The sequence below is a fragment of the Prunus mume genome, linkage group LG2 (assembly GCF_029339155.1).
Source record: "Prunus mume cultivar Tortuosa linkage group LG2, ASM2933915v1, whole genome shotgun sequence".
NCBI lineage: Eukaryota > Viridiplantae > Streptophyta > Magnoliopsida > Rosales > Rosaceae > Prunus > Prunus mume.
The window spans coordinates 13921286-13936167 of NC_142699.1; the positions used below are offsets into that span (position 1 = coordinate 13921286).

At 38.4% G+C, this 14882-nt stretch overlaps 4 protein-coding genes and 2 non-coding genes across 7 annotated transcripts; 5 read left to right on the forward strand and 1 right to left on the reverse strand.

Annotated features, from left to right (window-relative positions):
* Positions 1-1628: 1628 nt before the first annotated feature.
* Positions 1629-6384, forward strand: LOC148919685 (uncharacterized). Its single transcript, XM_089046646.1, has 7 exons — positions 1629-1835; positions 2041-2106; positions 2742-4337; positions 4417-4504; positions 5380-5753; positions 5861-5959; positions 6045-6384. The coding sequence occupies exons 3-7, from the start codon at positions 2817-2819 to the stop codon at positions 6216-6218; spliced, it is 2256 nt and encodes a 751-aa protein (XP_088902772.1). The 5' UTR covers positions 1629-1835; positions 2041-2106; positions 2742-2816; the 3' UTR covers positions 6219-6384.
* LOC103320934 (uncharacterized) lies at positions 6315-7589 on the reverse strand. The gene has a single exon (XM_008222673.2). The coding sequence runs from the start codon at positions 7441-7443 to the stop codon at positions 6436-6438; it is 1008 nt and encodes a 335-aa protein (XP_008220895.2). The 5' UTR covers positions 7444-7589; the 3' UTR covers positions 6315-6435.
* A 1023-nt stretch (positions 7590-8612) lies between these two features.
* LOC103320829 (DUF620 family protein (DUF620)) lies at positions 8613-10237 on the forward strand. Its single transcript, XM_008222561.3, has 3 exons — positions 8613-9044; positions 9134-9478; positions 9595-10237. Exons 1-3 carry the CDS (start codon positions 8745-8747, stop codon positions 10099-10101), a joined length of 1152 nt encoding a protein of 383 aa, XP_008220783.2. The 5' UTR covers positions 8613-8744; the 3' UTR covers positions 10102-10237.
* Positions 10238-10758: 521 nt separating this feature from the next.
* Positions 10759-10845, forward strand: LOC148919686 (small nucleolar RNA R16). The gene has a single exon (XR_016124837.1). It is a non-coding gene; the product is annotated as a small nucleolar RNA R16 (small nucleolar RNA).
* Positions 10846-10913: 68 nt separating this feature from the next.
* Positions 10914-10995, forward strand: LOC148919687 (small nucleolar RNA R16). The gene has a single exon (XR_016124839.1). It is a non-coding gene; the product is annotated as a small nucleolar RNA R16 (small nucleolar RNA).
* A 1697-nt stretch (positions 10996-12692) lies between these two features.
* LOC103320830 (uncharacterized) lies at positions 12693-14185 on the forward strand. Of its 2 annotated transcripts, none has more exons than XM_008222562.3 (3): positions 12693-13140; positions 13243-13473; positions 13753-14185. In XM_008222562.3, exons 1-3 carry the CDS (start codon positions 12853-12855, stop codon positions 13828-13830), a joined length of 597 nt encoding a protein of 198 aa, XP_008220784.2. In that variant the 5' UTR covers positions 12693-12852; the 3' UTR covers positions 13831-14185. The 2 variants fall into 2 exon arrangements, with proteins under 2 accessions (XP_008220784.2, XP_008220785.2); XM_008222563.3 differs by having other exon boundaries at positions 12717-13140; positions 13739-13855.
* The last annotated feature ends 697 nt before the right edge of the window (positions 14186-14882 follow it).

Here is a 14882-nt window from a genome sequence, read left to right on the forward strand (position 1 = left end):
ATGAAAGAGGATTAAGGCATGCACCTTATTAGGGTTAATTACTTGTAGTGTTTAGTTGAGTAACCATTTCGAATGCTCTCATAATCATTTTATTTTTCTTTTCTAGAAATATATTCCAACTAAGTGATAAATGTATCTCAATATACTATTTGGTAGTTAGTGATAATGTTTAATTAAAAATTTGATATATCTTCAAATCAACTAGTATTTGTAGGCTTTATGCTAAAATGATTGAATAAATAAAATAAATAAATTTAATTACGATAAGAATTATAAAATAAAAATGGTTTCAAAGAGATCTTTAAAAAGATATCAATGTTGAATATATATATATATATATATATTAAACAAAATTTTCTATTGACAAATAAAATTTAAACATAAACAATTTTTTTATTGAAAATAAAATTTCAACATAAATAATTTTTTGTGGGTGTAGGAAGTTGTGGGAGAGTTGTTTTATACATATGTATTTATGGGTAAATATGTTTGAAAAGGGAACTAGCCATTTGTGTTTTGGAAAGTGAAATAAATTACCAATGACTAGTATATATAATTAGCTATTCTTTTTTTGAAAAGTGAAACAAATTAGTAATGGCTAGTATATATATTAACTAGATGTTTGTTTCTTTTAATAGTGAAATAAATCAGAAACGGCTAGTTGCTTTGAAAAAAAAAAAGTAACGGCTAGTTTACACAAATTAAATGTAATAGAAAAAGTAAAAAGTAATGTTATCTATGTATTAATAAGAGAGAGGTTGTAATGGCATGGCTACCATGTATTGCCACCTCCAACTGGCGAGCTACCTAGTACTTCAATGATAGAAGTTCAAAACTCGTTGGAAGCACTTTGTGGCCAAACTCCAGGAGGAGATTAATCCTACCCTTCGGGTGTGGGGACATCTCATGGTATTTACCAAAAAATAAAAAAGAGAAGAGGTGTAAAGTTATTATGGTGGGCTAGCTTATTGAAATCAATTTGATTTCAGAGTTCATTTTATTGACATTTGAAATGAACTATTGATATCTGAAATGAAATATTAATCTTAAAAATTAATTAAACTTTACAACTACAAGTTAAAAATTCAATTTTATTAAAATAAAATTAAAATGACTTTCACCATTGTAAATGCTATGATGTTTTGTTTCAAATTTTATCATATTCGTTTGTTAATACACTTACTAAATTTTAATTTTATTTTAATGATTTAACATTTAACATATCGTAAGTAGAAAAGGTGATTTTGTTTCTTAAAAAAGTATGTTTCCATTTCCCATCCTGCCCCTACCCACTAGTATTTGCAAAATACGAATTTTTGTTTAGAAAGAAGGAGAGAGAGACAGAGAGACAGAGAGATCAACGGCTATATATGAACAGAAGAGAACGAAAAAGAGAGACAGAGACAGATCAACGGCTAGATATGAACAGAAAGAGAACGAAAAAGAGAGAGAGAGACAGATCAACGGCTAGATATGAACAGCGTATCATCAATCCTATACTTGATTTTGTACCCTATTATCCCCTTTCCCACCCGAATATTAAATGGAGAGAACGTTTGAGTTCCCGCCAAACAGAATTTGGCGCGCTTTCTTTTGTCTAAATACCTCTTTCCCCGAGCTAAAGCCCTTGCAGGCCCCCTACCTCTCGGATCTCAACTTTCTGCTCCTTTCGCTCTCACTGGAACTCCAAAGCAGCCCAGCCTATTCAGCTCATCAGCTTCTCTCTCTGTGGTTCCGTTTGTGCCATTTCCCTCTCACCTACCTCTTTCTATCCCTTATTCTTATTGCCGTTCTTCGCTGGTGTGGAATCCCCAAACAGAGGGATCTTATAGAAGGTAATCTCTCTCTAGCCAACCTAAGTTTCTAATTTTAATTTCCACTTTGAAGTTTTGATTTTGATTTGTTAACAGTTGAAGCCCACTAATTGATTAGGGCTTCAATTAAGGTTTTCATTTTTAATATTCTGGATCTCCGATTTATTTAAAGTTAAATTCGTCTGTGGAATATGGGGGTCTTCTGAAAGTGTTTGTTTCCCTACAGGCGTCTCCGATTCAATTGGCTGGAGCAAAGACCTAGCAGCAGTGGTGCTCCTCGTGGAGGAATCTGGTAAATTTTTTGTCTTTCAGTTTTTTTAATCATCATCTTTTTGGGGCTTAGGGTTTGATTTTCGTTAAATTACTGTTACGTGCTGCTAAATAAGAATAGTTACTGGTCACTTTTATGTTTTTTTGTGTTGATATAATAGTTTGATTTAATCGTTTTGGAATATTCAATACTCGGAATTTTTTTTTATCACTGGTGTGATTTGGTGTGTGGACTGTATATGAAGTTTTTAAGGTATGGGCCTTGCTTCTAAGCTTGACACATGATCTTCTTTCCTGAAATTAGATTTGTTTTGCTTTTCCACTTAGTGGGTATCTGTGTTTTCAGGCTGTTGTGCATTTTGCAGTACTGGTTTGAGAACTAAGAATTAGTTGAAAAATGTAAAGCGTACTTGATCAATTTGTAATTACCCATAATGACCCACTTATGTAATCAAATTCTGCAAAGTTTGTTTTATCTCTGAGAACAGTATACTATTTGTATACTATATGTGTAAATATGAATTTCACTGCATGTTCATATCGTTTATTGTTTATTTTTCTTTGGGCGTTACATTGCATTACCTTGTATGTGATGAAATCGATGGTTACCATTATTGAAACTATCATTATATTGAGTAAAGTTGGCCTTTGTTGCAGGAAAAGTGTCTCATGCGCTGTAACGATCATTCCAGTACTAACAAGAAGAATTGAGTTTTACCGGTAAAAACTCTGATGGAGTTAAGAAGTTGCACTCATTTGCATTTCATCCAAGCTCTGAAAGGTGGTTTACCGGTAAAAACTCTGAATGTGGCTCGTGGAAGGCCAGTTCTCAAATTCAAGAAGTTGATAGACATATGTGAAACATTAGATGCCAAAAATGGTGATTCTTTTGCAGCAATTCCACCAAAAGATGAGTTCAGGGGCTTGTTTATGGACAGGGATTGGGTCATGGGCGAAAGTACAAGGAACTGTACTGTGCGAAATATAACAATCAAAACTGAACGTGAAGATTCTGGTTTTAATAGTAGCGACAACAATGATGGAAGAGATTATTTGGATGGCTTTGGTAATATGACACTGAAGCAGATCAAAGAGACATGCAAGAGCAAGAAAAGAAAACGTTCAAAATCTGTTTATTTGAACAAAAAACTTGAAATGTGCTGCCCTATAAAGCAAGAGTATTCTGAGTTGCAAACTGATGAAGAGGATTGTGATCTCATAGAGCCTCTTAGTAATTGGAAAGTTAAACTCTCAAAGAAGGCAAATGCCAAGACTAAGAGCAAGCGTGTGAAAAATTGTGTCTCCACTATGTCTCAAAGTGCCATATTGACTACCAAATTGGAACACATCCCAAGTGAGCCGGAGACACTCCAATTCAGTCGAGATGTGCCTACACCTGTTCTTAAAGTAGAGGTTCCTGAAACTGATTCTTCAGATTTCCAAAACACAACCTGTTTTCTTGGTAATACCTCTTTGGCTTGTGACAATCAGGTGGGTTCTTGTGAAGTGGTGCCTAATGAATTACCTGAGACAGCTGCTGATTGTGTTTCCAGGACTGAGTTACCAATTTCAATAACAAAAGAAAGTCAGATTTGTGGTGTTGATGATGACTGGTACGAAGATATGGAGTATGATAATCCCACGCCAATTCAGATTCTAACTACCTCAGGTTGGGATATTATCAAGGCGGATGATCCAGAGATAACCAGTTACCAGTGCTTCGATTTTCCTTTATTAGAATATAACATAGAAGGATATATCACGGATTCGGTTCACCCTGACATCTTCATTGAAGCAATATCTTCATCGCAAGATCATAATTTTGATACACATGACACTCTTTCCTCCGAGGATGAAAGGTTATACCAGACTAACAGCGAGACCCAGGTCCAAATGTCCAATATGGCTGTTGATGATTCCTTTCAGTGCAGGGGACCTATTAATGGAACTGATGGATGCCTGCCTAAGGCTGAGAACAGAGCTGATGTAACGTCTAATGTTGAAGCCAGAGCTAGCTCCATTAGTGACTCTGGCTTGGGCTCTGGTAGCTGTTTGGTTTCTGCTGCTGTTGATTCTCCCATGGCTGAGGAGGAGAAGCAATCCCAAACGTTTCCCTGTGCTGTTGCAGAAAGAAACTTGTCTCCGGGGATCTTTTCTTCTGATGCTAATGACGAGCTTACAACACTGGTGAATGGTGGGAGTCCTAATTTAAAGCAGCAACGTCCTCCTCAAAGGCTCTTTCAGACCAGAAAGGTACATAATATCTATTGGCTGTTTATATAGCTTTATTGTAGTGTGGAGGTTGTTTCTTATGAAATGTTTTCATGTTCAGATCATTTCACCAGCTTCCCAAGAAAAATTGTGTAAGGCTATGAAGTCAATTGAGTTACAGGACGAAGATATCTCAAAGATACATCGCAGTAAGTACAAAGCATGTTGTGCCTATCGAATGCTTACAATCATAACATACTCTGTGAGCTTGGATGCTACAAGTATACAGTAAAGTTGAAGTTTAATTTTAAAAGTATATTAAATATTTGACTTTATTAACAAAATTGAGGCTTTAGCATGGAATATATATATTTTTTGGTTAGAAGAAAGCTAGTTGATGGTTTGATTGGGATCTCCACCTGTGGTTTTGTAGTCTGTTGACGTGTGGCCAAGTAGACAACAGGGTGTATTCTATGATCGTCCAGAATTCTTTCCATCCGTTTTAATTAAATTAAAAAAAGTTTTGGTGTCCAGATTGGGGGCTGTGTATTTTTTCTTTTCAATTTGATTCAGGGAGATGTGGTTAGCTTGCTATGTTTCTGATATTGTGGCTGGAAAGGAATGGGACTTTTGATAACATTGGGGAAGAAGGTGCAGGGATTAAAGTTTGTTATTTAAAAGCTGTTTTTTGTGTTGCAATTCATACATGCTCATGGCTGTTAATTGCAGTGCAACTTATATGCCTTCTTCGGTAGCTGTTAGGTTTGGTTTGTTAAACGACACCTTGTCCTCTACAACTTTGCGTAGATTCCGTTTCTACTCATTTCTGTTATTTTTTTTAAAGAAACACAATTTTATTAAAGCCTCTTAATGTTTAAACTTCCTTTCAATTCTTTTTTCCTTTCTGAATAAATTCATTTTGAGATGCCGATAAATTTTTTGGGTACTTTGAAATTTTATTTGGTTTTCTGATCATTACTCCATTTATCAGATGGTTTGAAATGTATATCAAATCCCTCCTCTTGCTGTTATTTCTCTTTCATTCTCCATGTATTTGACTTTCATGTGTTTCCGATTATTTCAGCTTGCAAGGGGAATCTATGTTTTGGAAAACAAGCCGAGAATACAATTGGTGGAGCTGGAGGCCTTGATCAGATCAGGAGAGCTATCAAAACGCAAAACAATAGGAATCCCAAAAATGAGAAGATTCATTCCCATCCTAAAGGCATCCCTAAAGGTTCTAATGTTTCTGCTGCAGCACCGCGTTTTAGCACAGGATGCACTTCTATCCGAGCCTGTTCAGAGAGTGCCATTGCATTCTCACAACGCCAGATGCATGACATTGAATGTCTTGCAACAAAACTGTCAAATGAGTTAAAGACCATGAAGGAAATTGCGGAAGAAAGATTACAGCGTGAAGCCTATCCTGCCACATCCTTGAGATACAATGCAAATGAGGTACACCAATATTCTTTTTTCTTCACATACGTTTGCTGCTGCACCCTTTTAGTATGCAAATGCGCATGAATTCTTTATGCTCATCTATGAGTTTTGAATGGTGGCAGGCGAGGATGGCAATTAAGAATGTAACAAGAGTTGAAGCATCTGCTAGAAGATTGCTTTCCATGATGTCGAGGGACTGTAACCGGTTTTGTAAAATCATGGTTTGCTCCTCATCCTGATTTATTTTTGTATAATTTTTCCTTGGTCCGTGGCATCATTTTGATCATTTCCGTTCCTCAATTGCAGAAATTGGCTGACAATGGTTCTAATGCTTCTGAGAACGTTGCAAACAAGGAAAAGAAGATTACTTTTGCTGATGAAGCTGGGGAAAAGCTCTGTCATGTCAAATTTTTTGAGAATGACATGGCATCATTTCCGGGAATTGATGGCGATCAAGAGCAGGAATTTCTGCTTAAATAACTTGAAAAGCTTGCTTGTTGTACATGTATATTTTATTTTCTGCATGATTGAGGCTGCACAATTTAATATTATAGAGTGCTTGCAGTTCCGGCAAGGTTCATCTCAATTCTGTTACCGTGGAACATTCATTACTTTGTATAAATTGAAAATGGATGATTCTGATTTCTGATATAGCATCATAAGTTCATAACATATAGCATCTTATATATATTTATATTCAGTTCTTCAACTTTCCCAATTGGTCTGAAGGATCAGAAAACAAGAGCTCCCAAATCTCAGAAAAGGCCTCCACAATAACCCCCTGGTAGTGGCGGGAGTTCAAAGTCAAGAAACAGTGAAGAAGCTCCTCCAACTCTTTAGCCTCGAAAATCTGCTTCTCCATGATCATCTCCATCATCGATCTCTTAAAGTCCTCGTACGGATCCTCCGACTTCTTCACCACCGCCATGCTCTCTCTCACCTTCCCTGCTTTTCCCCTGCACGCCCTCATCGGCCGCAACACCGTCTTTATCCTCCCAATCTCACCACTCGTCAATTTCTTCAAATCCGAATCTGAATTGGCTCTCCGAACCTTCTTTGTTTTGCTGTTATTATAATCAACATTATTAGTTTTCTTGTTGTTCTTTTGCAGGCTGTTCTGTTTGTCTGACATTTTCTCTGCTATACTCTCTAACACTAGTGAGAATTCGTTCGAGAAGCTTCTGGAAGAGTAAAGTGGGGTTGCGCTTTCTTCGTTGTTTTCTTCGTCTCCTTCGAATTCGCCGCTGAACCAGTTACCGTAGTTTCCCGAAGAAGTAGTTATAAAAGGAAGCTCGGCTTTCGCTTTGGCTCTCTTCTTCTTCTCCTTGCGTTTCTTTTTGTAGTACTTCTCGGTCTCCGAAATCGGGGACATATAATTGTTGTTGCGCTCGTAATCTGCAGATGATTTGATCTCGACGTTGCAGTCAGAGATATATCGCGTGCATGACCTGGACCTGCATGATCCGCAGCCGGTGCGGGAGGATTTGGTCGTCGTCTTGGTTGACTCGCGGCGCTTGATGGAGGGGTGTTCGGGTGTGGACGGTGGTGGGGCGGGGAGGAGGTTGGGGTAGCCGATGTCCAAGGCTTTGGAGTTGACGGGAGACAGCCGGTAAATTGCCGGTAAAGTGGCATGGTGTTTGGGACGACAGAATTGGATCAGAGGAATAACCCGAGGGAATTTGAGCTTGAAGTAGTGTTTAGCCATTAATTACCTTTAAATTAAGCTGAGCTTGGGAATTGTGAATTGCGATGGTAGAATGATGATTTGGGGTTTCTATATATACAGTATGTTGAGGCCGGCCATAGAATCACAGAAAGTAGGATTATCATGCTAAATCCAAGTGATCGGATGGTTAATTAAGAGAGATTAAGGATGCATGGAGTTTAATTAGTGATTGTTTGGTTCGAAAATGTGTGTTAGATACATGGCTGGGTTTATAATAATCAAATGAGGGTTGAAGGCTACGTATCAAATTAAGGAATTTCATTTCCCCTTCAGGAGGTAGAGGATGTGGTTGTATCCAGTGATAGGCTTGACGAATTCCATGCAGCACACATCAAAGACTCGATCACTCATGGAGTCACGGTCATGGCCCAACCATTTCATTCTTACATCTTCATATATTATATTAAAAGACAACCTATACTTCCCACGGAAAAAAATAAAAGAAAACAAGGACAACCTGTACTATATGGTTGAGGACCAGACAGCCAGAAAGATACAATTTTGTGACACGTGTAGAAACAAAATCATGCTTACAAAATAAATAAATTTTTACTACTATTCACACGCGTTTGACTTCTTGACTTTGCACTATGGATCGAGCCGGAGGAGGCGACAAAAGCATAAAGAATGAGTTCGCTTTCGTTACCCTTCTGTTTTCTCTCTTCAAATTCTTTTTTGATGCAGGACTTGTTCAAAGCTTAAGCAGTGAAATCACATGTGCATGCTTACAACTTTATATTTGTAAGTTGGTAGATAAAATAAATTTACACATGAATATAATGAATTTGTATACGTAATCTCAATGAATTCGATGCACATAAGTTAAAGTCAACATAACATAATCTTGACGTCCTGCTATGCATATTGTTGAATTTAGTTGCGGTAGGGGTGGCGGGTTCCTAAAATAAGGTTACTATATATGTGCCCTTAAAATTATCATACCAAAGCCATATGCGACACCTACGCGCAAGCACCACCCTAGGCAACAAAGCAAACCTCCCTCCCTTCCTCTCTCCCTTCTCATTTCCAAATACCCACTTAATCTCCTACTAATTAAAAATTGAAAATTTTGACAGAAAATAGGAACACCCTGTTATCCATTCAAAGTTTCAAACACCCTAAAGCCCCTTTAGGGTGAGAAAGGGGAAAGTTTCCCTTTTCCTCTTTCTCTCTAACTTAATCTCTCCTCCTCCTCTACCCCTCCTACATGCATATGTTTCTCAATAAATTACTAATTAACTTGTTTCCACAATCCTTAATTAATTAATAACCTAATTTCTATGAGGAAGCTGTGCCCTAACCTTGACAAAGAAGATGGCCTCGACACCGTCCTCGAGGTGCCAATTCCTGAGGAAATGTTCAACAGCATGGGCAGCAACGCCATGTTGCGTTGGGCAAACCTACGTTCTTTCATGAAAGCTCAGTCCCACGTCGACAGGTCTTCAAATGGTAAATCCCATTTCTCATCACGATCGAACAATGAGTTCATGGCCTTGCTTAAGCTTGTGGGCTCTCCTCTCATTCCCCTCCAGGTTCACTGCGACAATGCCCTTACCCGCCCCATTAAAGATTGCTCCATCGTACGTAACCTAATTACATTAACAATATCAATTTATGTGCATTTCTCATTATTATTACGGAAATATAATTGAAATTTGCATGCATGCAGGAGGCTTCTACGGCAAAATATATAGTGCAGCAATATGTAGCGGCGACTGGGGGACTGGCGGTATTGAACTCGGTGAATAGTATGTACGCCGTGGGCGAGATGAAGATGGTGGGATCGGAAATGCGTCAAGGTGATGACTCTGTGCATGTGCAAACCAAAGGCAATAGTGAGGTTGGAGGGTTTGTTCTATGGCAAAAGAATCCCGACTTGTGGTACTTGGAATTGGTTGTTTCCGGCTTCAAGGTCAGCGCCGGAAGCGACGGCAAGGTTGCATGGAATCAATCCGGCTCTCAACCTTGCCATGCCAATAAAGGCCCCCCAAGACCCCTCCGTCGCTTCTTTCAGGTATTGATCACATATGAATAATATTAACATATTTGGCTCACATTGAACATGTTACATATATTATGTTATGTTTCTAGCATTATCTACATAAAGATAACTAATGATTAAATTCTTAGGGATTGGACCCTCGGAGCATAGCAAACCTGTTCCTAGACGCAGTATGCATAGGGGAGAAAACCATTAACAAAGAGGAATCTTTCATACTCAAGCTTGAGACCCCCACAGAGATCCTACAATCCCAAAGCACACCCCAGACGGAAATTGTTCACCACACAATATGGGGCTACTTCAGCCAACGGACGGGGCTGCTCATCCAATTCGACGACACCAAGTTGGTCAAGATGAAGTCAAGATACGACAATGTGTTTTGGGAAACGACGATGGAGACGGTGATCGGAGACTATAGATACGTGGACGGGATCAACATAGCACACGGCGGCAAGACGTCTGCCTTGCTGTTCAGGTACGGGCATGCATTTAACCAGAAGAGAAGGATTGAGGAGACGTGGAAGATTGAAGAGGTTGATTTCAATATTTGTGGGTTGTCCATGGAGTGCTTTCTGCCTCCTGCGGATCTTAAGAGAGAAGACGCTGGGGATCAACAAGAAGTGGGAGTGAGCTAGAATGTACGGCATTGCGTTTTGTTCAATTTATTTTATAGAAGCAAAGTAAAAAATAGAAAGAAAGAACTGCATGTACATATAGGTAAAACGCAATCGGTCAAGATTAATCTAATTTTGGTCTCCTCCAATGAGAAATTAATTTTTTGTTGTTGGTGTGTGTCTCTGTTTACTAACCAGGCCTGAAAGCCGGGCTTGGGCTTGGGCTTTCCATGTAAAAGCCCATGCAAATGCTCAGATTTCAAAGCCCAAAAGGGAAAAAACCCTAATTCACACAAACCCCTATTTAAGCTCTGCTTGACGCCTCTCATTCCTCTCAGTTCTCAATCACTCTCCTGCTTTCAATACGAATCCGAATCAAATTTCGTTGCTTGGTTTCTGCTTGGCTGCCTTGGTTCTTACTGGATCTAGATATTGAGCATCTGTTTTGGTAGTTAGGTTTTGATTGTGTGTGCATCTGTTTACCCGCTCCTTCCATGCGAAAAATCAATGCTGGAGGAGCTATAACGGATGCGGAGAGCGAGAGGTTGGCTTACCAGCCCATTGCATATATAGGATTGCTTTGGGGTCAAATGGACCTACCGAAACTCACTTTCTTCTTCTTTGCAGATTGATTTTTGATTTTCGATTTTCGATTTTGTGTTTATGTTGGTGGAGTCAAATGGCAAGTGATGAATAATCTTTTCCGCTTATTGATATACTGATTGTTTGTGTTGACATAAACTCCGCTTATTATCTGATGCCATTTTCAAAATTTTATTTATTTATTTATTTGTAAATTACTATCTGTTTATTTGATTTCTAGGCAACGCATATGATGCTAAAAACAACATTCACTTATACTACACACCGAAATAAATGTGGACAAAATTACTCCGCTTATTATCTGAAGCATTGCCCTGTTTTTCTTTTCTGTTGGCGTTGATTTTGAGTTGTTAAGAAAAATGTTCAATGATGAGGAAAAGCAGACGGGCGGACAGAATCTGATGCTATGTAGATTGTCTGCAACTTCCACTTGTGGAATGGCTCTGAGGATCTTTGAATTTTGTATAATTCTACCTGTTTGCCTTGTTTCTTGTGGAATGTGGCTGCTATGATGAGGTTGCTCTAATTTATGTCTGGACATATGAGATAATCCATGATATGATATGCACCCTTTCTGAGCGCCATATACTTTTGTGTTGTCATTTTAAGTTGGTTGAGGTTGCATTGGTAATTCATCTCAATTTATGATATGATTCTTTTGTTGAATAAATAATTATATTATACTTGAGCTGAATTCAGTTGCAGTGAATTTGCCCAAGGACAGAATCTCTTTGCTACACACGGTTGTTTCTTGAGGGGGATTCATAAGCTTGTTTCATTTGTATTTTAATCGTGTCTCAAATGTATTTGAAATACAACAATTTTGTAACCTAGCCTGCACGTCGGAAAGGAACCAAGACCAGAAGATGCCCTCTCCTCTCTTCTATTACTTGTTTGAGTTCCCCTGGTTTTGGTGGTGTTGTATGGGATGTGTTGTGTTCCATTTTGGGGAATGGGGTTGGTCTGAAGCTTATAGAAGTGGGGTTGGTCTGAGGGATGATATTCTCTATACTCTGGTTTTTTTTAAATAAAAACTTTATTTCTATCATTATTGATTATTATTTCGAAGTTCAAATTATTTTATTTTATTTTACCATGAAAATGATCAATTAGCCTTCATATTTAACGACAAATTGGATGAGGTCACATCAAAAGCTATGTACAAATTCAGGAGATAAATCACAAATTAACCCTAATTTAAACTACATTGAAGTTGAGGGGGAGTGTATCCACTTTAACGAACTTGGTTTAGCTTTTATAATAAAGTGTGGGTTAGGTCGATGTGTTGAAGAATTGCGAATCAGAAATGGGAAGAACAGTGTTAGGGCTTGAGTATGTTCTAACGTTGCGGAGGCCGGAGAAGCCCATTGGGCCTCCGAAAGTTGCCTAGCCGTTGCGTTTTGTCCATCATATTTTAGAGTGTTTTGGTTGTCTGATTAAACACAATCACCACCATCCATCCTCCATCCTCTATCCTCCATCCTGCTGCTTTCGGATTGATTTGAGGTTTTAAATATTGATGATGATGGGACGGTGGGAAAATGAGAGGCTTTAAGATTTGTCAATTTCTAGTACGAGAGCTACTTCGCTGAGTAATTCTAATTTAGCAGCACAAATTTCTAAAGGAGGAAATGCTGGAAACCAGAGTGGGTCGTGACGGTGAGAGGAAGGTGACGTTAGTTTAAACCAAAGAGTCAAAGCTAGTCGGCAAGTGCTATATGCTCCCTCCCTCCCGCCCGCGCCTAACTGGACCCCACATCTCCATTATTCAGCAGAAACAAAACAAATTCCACTGGCAAAATTGGGCATGGTAGATGGCCAAACACTGCATACACTCCATGCTCATCCATCTTCCACGGCCGTTTCGTCAGTGTGATTAATAATGCCATGCATGACGATCGAATTTGATACATTGATGGCTCACCCCACCCACCCCATTCCATGCCACCCATTAATTAATTTACTATTCCACACCCAAACATTTACTCACCCCCACCCAACAAGTCCACAGGCAGGGCCACACCACACCCACACTAGTGTACCAAAAAGTCCACAGAACCTCCCAGACCAAAAAATAGTTTCTCTCCTCAGTCTCTCTCTCTCTGTCTCCTCCGCTCTTCAGCCTTTAGCCTGCACTGTTGAAGATTATTAACTCCTCCATCTTCTAAAATGAAAGAGAACGATCCACCGACACTCATAACAATCCCATCAACCACAGCCACACCAACGGTCTTCAGGAAGGACGCCTCACCTTCTTCTTCTTCTTCTTCTCCATCATCCAAAGGCAGAAGCTTTTTGGACAAGACTCGCTACAAGTTCTGGGTTTTAGCTGCGATTCTCCTGCTGGCTTTCTGGTCCATGTTCACCGGATCCGTTACCCTCAGGTGGTCCGCCGGCAACTTAACCCGCCTCTCCGACGACTGGGACCTTCCATCCTTTGACGATCTCGATATTCTGGTACTAATAAATTTGCATATGTTGTTCAATTTCATGGTTGAATCAAATCAAATTAAATTACTGTACTCTGTAGTAGAAATTAATCTGTGTATATAAACACAGGAGGTGGAGGAGAGAGAGAAGGTGGTGCGGCACATGTGGGATTTGTACACCCAGAGCAGCAGAAGTAGCAGCAATCGATTGCCTCGGTTTTGGCAGGAGGCTTTTGAAGCAGCTTACGAGCATTTGAGCAGTGATGTTGCCCCTGATCGAGACGCTGCCGTGTTGGAGATTGCCAAGATGTCCATCCGCTCCATCGTACTCGACCCCTTACCCCTTCAACTTCATTCAGCGGTCAGTCCATCTTCCTCAAGTTCATGTACATCAAGTTAAATTTTAGATAAATTTGGTGGTGTGATCTCTCAAAACTTTACTCTCTGCTTTTTGATACATCAAGTCAAGGGGTCCTCTGCTTTTGTTTTGTTTTGTTGTCTTCTGTTTGATCCTAGAATCAGAATAGGCATTTCATAATAATCATAAAGAAAATTCAACGGTCATAGCAAGTTTCAGTCCCTTATAAAAATTCACTAGTGTTCCAATTTTGACCTATGTTGTTTAGTTATTTATTTCCAGAGCAATAGAGAATTGAAAAAGAGATCCAAGAAAGAAGAGGAAAGCAACAAGGTAGCTACAGCAGTAGCAAGTAGCTGAAAACTAGAAGCCTGCCTTCCATTTTGCTACTTACTCATTCAACTCCTGCTCAAAATTTGGAGGAAGAAGATGTCCGTCCACCTGGACTATACACAAACATAATTTTACCCATCAGAGGAAGACGAAGACCCATCTGATCTGTATTATTATCTTAACCCATGCATGCACCAAGTTTTATATCAAGGAGGATTGCGGTGAATTCAACTGTTTGTTTATATTTTAGTGTCATCGGAGAGTTTTACAAAATAGTCAGACATGTACGTACCAAGTATTTTTTGTTTTATTTGAATTCCCCAATCAAGTTGTGGTATGATTCTGCTAAAATAAAATAAAATAAACTAAATTAGGCGTTGAACTGCTAGAAAGAGAGGAAGCGTGAAACCGATCCTGCATCACAGGATTAATATTTATTTTCTTTAAATTTTGCACTGTATCAAAAGATGTCTGGATGGATTAGCTAATTTGGATAAGTTAAGTTGGATAAGTTCTTTAGTTATTGACGACTTGATTGGGATGTCTTGTCCCTATCTTGTTTGTGTTGATTTTATACAGTTGTGTTGCTTGGGGGTTTCCCCCCAATTCAATCAAAAAAAAAAAAAGAAGTCTGTTTCGAGCGTGACTACATATATAAAGCGAAGGGTAAAAAATGCTAGAAACATTCAAAATACAAAAAAATTGTTCTTAATTAATATAAATATTAAGAATTAAAATTATTAATTAACTGAGAATAATATGATAATTTTACCCGGGACATTTTGAAAAAGCAAAAGGAGAAAGAAAAATTTAAAAAGAAGCAAAATGGACAAAAATGCCCTTATTTATTTTTAGATTTCTAAGGAATCCAATACATTTGCATGTCTTTAATTTGAAAGTTGAGTGGTTTTTTTTTTGTCTTTTTCCAAAAGTAAATTTTTTTTATGTCTAAAACCTAAAAAACCTTTTTTAAATTTTAAAATAAATTAAAAATTAAAAATTAAAAATTAAAAATTAAAATCCTCTCGAAGTACATGCGAGGCTAGTATATAAGAAAGAAAGAAAAGTCTGAGCTTCAA

Coding starts and splice junctions, on each gene's coding strand:
- LOC103320830 (XM_008222562.3), top strand. CDS start 12,853: ATGAAAGAGAACGATCCACCGACACTCATAACAATCCCATCAACCACA. Junction 13,141..13,242: donor TTGACGATCTCGATATTCTG/GTACTAATAAAT, acceptor ATATAAACACAG/GAGGTGGAGGAGAGAGAGAA. Junction 13,474..13,752: donor CCCTTCAACTTCATTCAGCG/GTCAGTCCATCT, acceptor ATTTATTTCCAG/AGCAATAGAGAATTGAAAAA.
- LOC148919685 (XM_089046646.1), top strand. CDS start 2,817: ATGGAGTTAAGAAGTTGCACTCATTTGCATTTCATCCAAGCTCTGAAA. Junction 4,338..4,416: donor GGCTCTTTCAGACCAGAAAG/GTACATAATATC, acceptor TTTCATGTTCAG/ATCATTTCACCAGCTTCCCA. Junction 4,505..5,379: donor TATCTCAAAGATACATCGCA/GTAAGTACAAAG, acceptor CGATTATTTCAG/CTTGCAAGGGGAATCTATGT.
- LOC103320829 (XM_008222561.3), top strand. CDS start 8,745: ATGAGGAAGCTGTGCCCTAACCTTGACAAAGAAGATGGCCTCGACACC. Junction 9,045..9,133: donor CCATTAAAGATTGCTCCATC/GTACGTAACCTA, acceptor GCATGCATGCAG/GAGGCTTCTACGGCAAAATA. Junction 9,479..9,594: donor CCCTCCGTCGCTTCTTTCAG/GTATTGATCACA, acceptor TTAAATTCTTAG/GGATTGGACCCTCGGAGCAT.
- LOC103320934 (XM_008222673.2), bottom strand. CDS start 7,443: ATGGCTAAACACTACTTCAAGCTCAAATTCCCTCGGGTTATTCCTCTG.